General features: G+C 53.2%; 1 protein-coding gene across 1 annotated transcript; it reads left to right on the top strand.

The window, feature by feature from the left end:
- Window positions 1-2,885: 2,885 nt before the first annotated feature.
- LOC307054588 (DPEP2 neighbor protein-like) lies at window positions 2,886-4,341 on the top strand (the record flags this gene model as incomplete). Its single annotated transcript, XM_079706362.1, has 2 exons — window positions 2,886-2,952; window positions 4,079-4,341. The coding sequence occupies 2 exons, from the start codon at window positions 2,886-2,888 to the stop codon at window positions 4,339-4,341; spliced, it is 330 nt and encodes a 109-aa protein (XP_079562488.1).
- Between the last annotated feature and the right edge of the window lie 4,161 nt (window positions 4,342-8,502).

Raw genomic sequence — 8,502 nt, 5'->3', positions numbered from 1 at the left:
TGCCATAACAGGGACCTTTCCCTCTGTGCTGGATGGGTGAGCACACTTGTCAGTAGGGTGCTCTGGGCTGCCTAGTCACCTTCTGAAGACCCGGGCTGCTGTCTGGCTTCAAAAGGTAAGTTGCTGGCCAACACTTGAGGGTGAACTACTGAGCTTGGCTCTCTGTAGTCTTTCACGTGAAGAATAATGTCGATCTTGGCTCTGTATTATGTCATGGTTTCTAACAATAAGCGATGTTTCTATGGGTGCCCCTTAATAACAGTTTCCAATGGGACAGAATTCAGTAGACTCTGAGAAGATTCACACTCCAAACTACCACACTTAGGACGAAGGCTTTCAATTGATGTTTTAGTTTAAATTTTGTTTCCTGCCCCCAAACATCCATTAAGCCTCCAGGAGAAGGAAAAGGGGATGTGACTAGCAATAAAGAGAATTTTTCTTCACAACAATGGCCATGGCAAGCTTAGGCACTTTTGGTGAAATCTCTCTGGGAAGTACTGGCAGAGGAATAAAAGGCAAACTGACACAGAAATATTGCTTGGTGTGCATTTCCAGGCTCTGCCTTCTTTCTCATCTCTTGGTGGCAGGCGGAGGAAGAGGAGAAAAGGTTAAACTTTTTTATAAACCGGCAGAATAAGCTTATAACGTCCTCTCACTATCTCTGCATAGGTTCTAGTCTCTGCAGCATTATATAAGCTTTGCCCAAAGTAATGAACTGTTGAAAGTCAAAATGTAATACTTCACCAAACAACTTAAAAATGCTTGCGCACTGGAAAGGGTTAAGTTGCAGAGAACACAAATGGACCCAGAGCAACCTTTGCCGAAAGAGAATATTGTGCTAAGTGTACAGTCATAGCTCTTTTCCATATGAAGAAACAGTCAGAAGGATAAAAGAACTTGGTCAAAACCACACAAGTCAGTAGGAAAGAATCTGGTCTGTCTGTCCTAAGGGTTGTGTTCTTTAACCACCAGGCTAGCTTTTCTCAAATCTGATTCATGCATAGAATAACTATACACCTCTGCTTGCCTTGAATATTCCCTGTTTATACATATGCCTGCTGCAGTTTTTAATATTGCCCACTTTGACTCCCAAAAGCAACCGAGAATACACAATAATTTGGTCTCTCTATCCATGGACCGCTGTGGTGGGACTGCCCAGGAAGCTTATGAAAAGTGCAGCTTCCTGAGCCCTACTCCAGGTCTAGATAAGTTTTCTGAGGGTTGGCTCAAGACTCCAGGTACAAGGCCTTTTAAGTGGTTTGGGGGAACCCCCCAGGTGATTCGCTCGCTCTCTTAAGTTAATAAACCGTTTATTCTGCCTCCCCCGGATGCCCAGCCAGGTCCTGTTAAGGTAGGAGTCCCCACACCACATCAGAGGGATGCTCCCAGCCAGGTAATCTCCGGAGCCTTGGAGATTCTGAATGGTCTCATGCTGGCCCACCTGCCGTGACAAACCTCCGCCAGAGCATTCCCCTTCACATTTACCTTCTACCACTCCCAAAGGCAGTCTGCTCCAGTGAGGCCTGACTTCGTCTGTCCTAACGGGCACCCACTGATTCAAGCAGTTTAGGGATAGAAGGTGCTGTGGTTCTCAACCAGGGTGGCCCAACCTCTAAAAGGGTAGTCCAAGCAGTCTCTACCTCCTGGGCACATCCCCTCTGCAACAGCCCCAGTAAACGAAGGTCCCATCTTTGCTTTTTCAAGGTCGGCAACCGGGAGTCTCCTCCTAAAGAAGGTTCTCTCTCATTGCCACACTATCAAAAGCTGCCCCAAATGTGGTTCCTTCCTGTGGGCCTGATCAGGCTAAGGGCAGAGTTGTCTCTTTCCTTCTCTGAGTCGGACCAAGTTGTCTTACTAACCCCTCTTCACAGTGTTGACCATGATTTTCACGGGGGCTGCTGCTGAGCCTTTATCTCATCCTTTCATGGTGGAGAGAGAGAGGATTGTAATGATTTTTACTTCTAGGGCAGAGGGGAGTGTAATGATTATGTTGTCATTTTGTATTACGTCCTTTTGTCATGAATTTGTTTTGAATTTCATATTAAAATGGGCCCACCATTCCCACTTTGTGAGGTCATTCAGCACCCTCATTTTGCACCTTTAACATCTCTCTCAGTATCACTTGGAAATGTTTGAAATGGCATGAGCTTGTCCTCACATTCCTATCAGCTGTAAATCCGGAGCCCCGACATGAACGTAACCATTGAGCAGAACCCCTCTCCACTAGCTGTGTAACACTGGGTAGGCTCCTTAACATCTTGGTTTTTTTAAGCCCTCAGGTGTAAAAATGTGAGGGTTCTATGAATTTATATTTGGGGCAGGACAAGGTCGAGAAAAGTGTGTCTTTGCTTGTATTCTTCCAAACTGGAATGTCTTCCCTCTCTTCCCCATGGGTCCAAATCTCACTTGTCCTTCAGGCCCACTGCCAAGGAGCCTTCCCTGATTCCCCAGTCCACACAATTCTCTGCCTCTTAGGGTCAGTGCCATACAACCTAGCTGTCTCTTAACGTTAATCTTGCCTCTCAAGCCAATTTCAGAACGTGGGTCTCTCTTGCCCTCCTGGGGCCCCTGGGGCTGTACCAGCCCACCTGCACGCCCCACGTGGGGTGTCTACTAGACTAGGGCATGAGTGGGGAAGCCCAGGTGTGAGGGACCGGGCAGAGTACCTCTGCCTCCACCCTGCTCTCCTCCACAAAACTGCCCCTCCTCCTGAAGCCTGACCCGCAAGTCACAGGTTCCTTATTCTGACCTCACTGGGTAGTGATGACCTCACAGGCCTTCTCACAGTTTCCATGGCAGCGTAACTATGGAAACGTGCTGCCCTCAGAGAAACTTCCCTACCAGTTCTCCACCAGATACCAATCTCTTTGGTTGTCTGAGAGAGAATGTCTGACCGGATCGTCTATATTTACTCAAACCTGTGCTCTGTTCCCTGGCTGGGCAGTGCAGCAGGTACACCGAGACCGGGCATCTGTAGAAGAGGCATGGTGTACACACAACCTCACCTGGCTGCCACATGTTCCTGTGGGGCTTGCCCACTACGTAAACCTCAGCACTTTCCCAGCTGTAAGTAATACCAGTGACCTGGGACACCTTCAGGGTCCCACAGTGCTCACTGCTGAGGACAAGTGAAAGGTCATCCCTGAACTAGTGTGCAGGAAGCTTCTGATCTTTATAAATGTAGCCTTCCGCTTTGGGCTACAGGATGCTTCCATTCAGACCCTTTCCTGATTGGCCTCTTAGCAAAAGACAAGCGCATTTTTGTTGGCAGATGGTAAACGGAGCAGTTTGAGGAAGAGGGCCACTCTTGAACCGCACCTTCAAACCCAGGCACCTCTGTGCTGTCATGTACACATCTATATCGGTCCCCTCAGACACATCCCATACTGAGCTGCTGAGTACTAGGGGAGAGGGTGGTGCCTTATTCATGGGAAGACCGGAAGAACCAAGGGGGGTGATGAAGTGCTAGTGAGACTGGAGGGCTGAGCAGATGGTGTCCCAGGAGGCTGGGTGGATATGAGCCTACACTTGGTACCCAGAACCCGGTTCTGAGTCTCCTGATCACTCTGCCTCAGTATTTGGCCTTGTTCTAATCTAGATAAAAGTATCAGAGGGCTAGAGTTCAGTGTGGTTGTAACAGGCAGTATAAATGGGGCCCAAGACGGGTTGCCAAAGGGGGAGGGGTCCTTAACCAATTTATATTAGATTATTTTTTCCAAAACTTGAAACACGTTTCCATTAAAGCCTCAGAAGTGACACACTGCAAGAAATGTTTTCTCTGTTGTGGAAGGGAGAGATGGAGAGGATCATGATTGCAATTTCTTTCGGGTTCTACTGTTTTCCCTGGAAACAGTGAAGAGACTACCTCACCTGATGCAGCCGTAGGCTCTAGGAATTGCTTTTGCAGCCAGTGTCCCTTCTCTAGGGACTCATAGAGGTGATGGGCCAACTCTGTGTTTTGGATGTCAAGTAGATTAAAGGTCTTCAGCCAGAAACTGGGAGAGACATGAGAGAGGGAAATTCTGGCAGGAGACTGTGTACAGCAGAAGTGACTGATCAGTTCTGATTTTCTTTGCAGCAGCTGTGGCTTCCATTACTCCTCCTACACCTGGTCACTACCATGTCCTCAACCGAGGGTGTGGAGAAATGCAGTTGGGCCGGCATGGGGAGACATACTGCCTGGTTGGTGGCTACCGGGCCTACGGGGATGCTCCTTTGGCCACGCCAGCAAAGGCGGAAGCCGAGAAGCCAGTCCCCAGGTGTGCTCCCGAGAGAAAGCACGCTCCGGAAGAGTCGGACGAAGATCTCGGTTGCTCCAGACCCAAAATCCGGCGATTGTAGCATGGTGCCAGGAGGCGGACTCCACAGAATCTTGCTGGCTGAACCATTCTGAAGACAGGGCAATGGTTTAACTGCCTAAGACAGCGAATGCCTCTTCCTGCAGTGACCCCTACTGCCCCCCCCAAATGCCCACTGCCACAGATTAGAACCTGCGTCATTCTGTCTGAGTCTTCCTCAGCCCTTGCACACTCAATGGCCATAAGCAAGGAGCCTCAGAAACTGAGGTTTGAAATGAGAGTCTGCCCTGAACATCCCAGGGCGGAAGCTGGCCTGGAAGAAAACCTGACATTCCTCTGCTCAATCCTCAGGGGCCCCTTTGTGAGCTGAAGAAAGTAAAGTCTGCACTCTGGAAGCCGAGGAGAATGCAGGAGCAGAGACAGGGTGCAGAGAAGCCTTAGCAGTCTACCACATGGGCTCCTGCCCTGAGCCATTGTCAGCCGCCACCACCACAAACCAGGGGGGAGCTGGGCTTTTTGAAACTGAAAGCAGCAATCTGTGGCTTCCCAAAGAGCCTCCTGCCTGGGGTCTCAGGAGGCAGGATAGAGAGGCCCAGGAAGCCCTGCTCCCTGAAGCAAGAACAGGATGGAGAGTCAAGCAGCACGCACCCTGTCCCGAGGTTCACATGCTCCTTTATTGCCAGCCCTTTCCGTCCCCAGTGGGGTCCCTTACTGCTCAATAAAATGTTTTTCTGTAACAGATTCCTAGGGTCGCCAGTGCTCAGACTTAGGTCACTACCCCTGTACTAGGCACTCCTGCCACCCGGGAAAGATTCCAAAGGTGGAACAGCTCCAGGGGGTGCCAGGGATCAGAGCAAAAACTTGAGAGGCTGGGGATGCAGGAGTTTGGGCACAGTCCCTAAATCATCTCAGTGGTTGAGCTGCTGTGAGAAGGCACATCCCCAGTGTGCGTGTGTGTGTGTCCCTAGAGGAGGCAGCTAGCGGGAGGGCCTGAGGCTGGAAATGGGGAATGGCGTGTGGCCCCTGAGCAAGCACAGGCACTTAGCCCTTGAGGTTTCTGGGAAAGCTAGAGCCACAAGGGCCACGAGATAAGACAAGTGTAGCAGCAGAACCCAGGTGCCAGGTCTTTCTTCAGAACCTATACTTCTCCACGAGGCCGGGCCTTCCACGCTGAGGTAGGAGGGATCCTGGCCAGAAGGTCAGCCAGCAGCTCTGGGACAAAGGTTGCTGCGGCAGGGGCTCTTCTGCCATGGAAGCGACTTCATTTCCTTCCACACAAATAGCCTACTGACTGAGTTCCTGCTCTGTTGAGTAAAAGGGTCGTTGACTCTCCCCAGAAGGTTGTTCAGTTCACATCCCAAAAGTCCCTCTATTCAGGCCCTGGGGAGGTGTAGCAGCTCCTGAGGGCGCTCTTTCATGAGGCTGTCTGACAGAAGTGGGGGAGGTTCCTGATAGTTCCCAGGCGCTGGTTCAAGTCCCCAGAGAATGGTCATGCAGGCTGCGGAGTCAAGAAGGTGGAGAGAAAAGGTCGGGGGCAGAAGGCCCCCTCCTGAATCCAGAGCTCACAAGGTTACCGCCCCCCCATTTCCAGAAACTATCTCTTCCCCCACACCAGCCCCCATGGCCCAGTACCGGGAAACCGGGAGCCCAGAGCACTTGTGGCCACAGAGACCCTCGCACGCAGCCCTCGGGGTGGGCGGGGCCGGCTGCAGGCAGATGGGGATGAGGTGTGCTCCCGGGAGGCCTCGGGCTGCAGGTGGCCTTCTGAGAGAAGCACCCCAGCTTGGACAGGAAGGTTAGAGGCGGGGGAGAGCAACCTAGGGCGCCCCCTCGGAGCAGTGGGTGTGGGAAGAGGGGCGGGGGCGGAGGGAACCCGCGATGGGAGGCGAGTGGGCTCTCAGCAGAGGCCAGCTTAGCCCGCGGGAGCTGCCTCTGAGCAGGGGGCGGGAGGGCAGTGCCGCCCTGTGGCTGCCGGGCTTCCCGGATCGCGGCTCTCCGCACACGGGTCGCAGGGTCCTGTGACTCTGTATCCCCTCCCTCACCCCGCCCCCCTCGCGAGGCCGCGCCGCTGGGTGGCCTGTGTCGACGGGCAGAACCCCATCGCCCGCCCCTCTCAGACCCGCCTCTGCCCGCCTGCCTTGCCCTGCGCAGCTTGCGGCCCGGGGGCCTCGAAAGTCCCCATGCACACAGCCAGCGGCCTCTGCTGTGCCTGCTGCTCCTGCTGGGTCTGCTGCTGTGATCGGTAACCCGCGTGCAGACCACGCCGGGCACCTCCAGCACCCCAAGTCCGCGGGAGCGCACGCAGGCCCTGATGCGGGACTTCCCACTTGTGGAAGGGTGCCTGCAGTGTGTGTGGGCCGGTGGGGGGCTAGCCTGGTCCGGGGCAGGGGAGGAAGTCCGGAGTATGCAGCGCTAGTGGGGAGGCTCCCTCACACCACCCCTGGATGTCCTCTCCATTATCTATGGATGCCCTTCCACTTCTCTGTCACCCCTCCCTGGTGGGAACCCCTCAGCCCAGGCCTCAGCTGCTCCTAGTATAGTCTGTGTGACAGTGTGAGGTGGGGGACCCCCAGGCTGGCCCAGGCCAGGCAATGTGTCCTGCCTGATCCCAAGACCTATGGAGCCCACCCATTTGCCTTAACCTCCCTCCAGCCACACCAACATGCCCCTGGTCCTGAGGCAGTTTTACCACAATGGGCTACAGCATGTTTTTTTTTTTTTTTTTTTTTTTGCGTTATGTGGGCCTCTCACTGTTGTGGCCTCTCCCGTTGCGGAGCACAGGCTCCGGACGCACAGGCCCAGCGGCCATGGCTCACGGGCCCAGCCGCTCCACGGCATGTGGGATCTTCCCAGACCGGGGCACGAACCCGTGTCCCCTGCATCGGCAGGCGGACTCTCAACCACTGCGCCACCAGGGAAGCCCCAGCATGTTAATCTGCGCAATTTCAGCCATGGCTAGACCAGCTTGGACAGGCTGAAAGATGGTATCGTGGGTAGCCAGGTACCAAAGGGACACACAAGGTGCCACCATGGCTGCTGGGGAATGTGGGGCAGTTTGGGGGCCACAGAGACCACAGGTTAGTCACATTGGAACGAAGTTACCATAGTGGCCTAGAAAGTGCCACGCCATGGATGCTGGGGGCTACAGGGGCCACAGTGAGCCCACCTGACGGGCTCCCAAGTACCACAGAAAAAGCAACGCATTACATGTGACTTATGGGCACAGTAAGTGCTGTGCCAGCTGAGGAGGCTATGAGAAGCCCAAGGAGTTCCAAAGCCCAAACTAAGCCCTGGCCTTCCCTCAGTTCTGGTCAGCCTACGTCCCATGCCAGACCCACGAACGGGATGCTGTGCGCCTCAACCTGGAACAAATTGACCTCATCCGCCTCATGTGTGCCTCCTATTCTGAGCTGGAGCTTGTGACCTCAGTTAAAGGTAGACGGGGGACTTCCCTGGTAGTCTAGAGGTTAAGACTCCACGCTTCCACTGCAGGGGGGTCAGGTTTGATCCCCGGTGGGGGAACTAAGAGCCCTCATGCTGTGCAGCACGGCCAAAAAAAAAAAAAGGTAAACAGACTGGTGGTGGTGGGTGTTAGGGACTTCAGTAAGCTACCCCTGCCTCTGAAAATGATCGTCTGACCTACGTGCCCCCAGCTCTCAACAATACCCGGAAGTTGGCTTGCCTTACTGGTGTGGAGGGCGACCACTCACTGGACAGTAGCCTCTCCATCTTGCGTACCTTCTATGTGCTGGGTGTGCACTACGTGACACTCACCCACACCTGCTACATGCCCTGGTGAGCACCTGAATATATTCAGGAAAAAACGCATTTGCCCTTTTTGGCCAACCAAACAAGCGGGCAATGCAAATCAACACTGCAAAGAAGTCTCACTAGGCATTGGTCAAAAGGGCCATGCTGAAAAAGTGTAAAAACCAGAAATGCAGGACAAGTCAAGGAGAAAAGGGAGCTTTTTTACGCTGATGGGCGGGATGTAAATTGCCAACGGCCACTCTCGAAGATTGTATGGTGTTTCCTAAAACATCGAAAAAACAGAGCTACAGAGCACAGGACACTTCCACTCATGGGCGTATATCTTGAGAAAACCAAAAATCGACAGGACGCAGGTACCCCAAATTTTAGGGCTGCTGTGTTCACAAAATCCTCGATCCGGGTACACCTTAAGTATCTCATGAAAGAGAAAAAT

Source organism: Hyperoodon ampullatus, assembly GCF_949752795.1.
Source record: "Hyperoodon ampullatus genome assembly, chromosome: 6".
In the NCBI taxonomy this organism is placed as follows: Eukaryota; Metazoa; Chordata; class Mammalia; order Artiodactyla; family Ziphiidae; genus Hyperoodon; species Hyperoodon ampullatus.
This window is presented reverse-complemented; position numbering and strand designations above follow the sequence as displayed.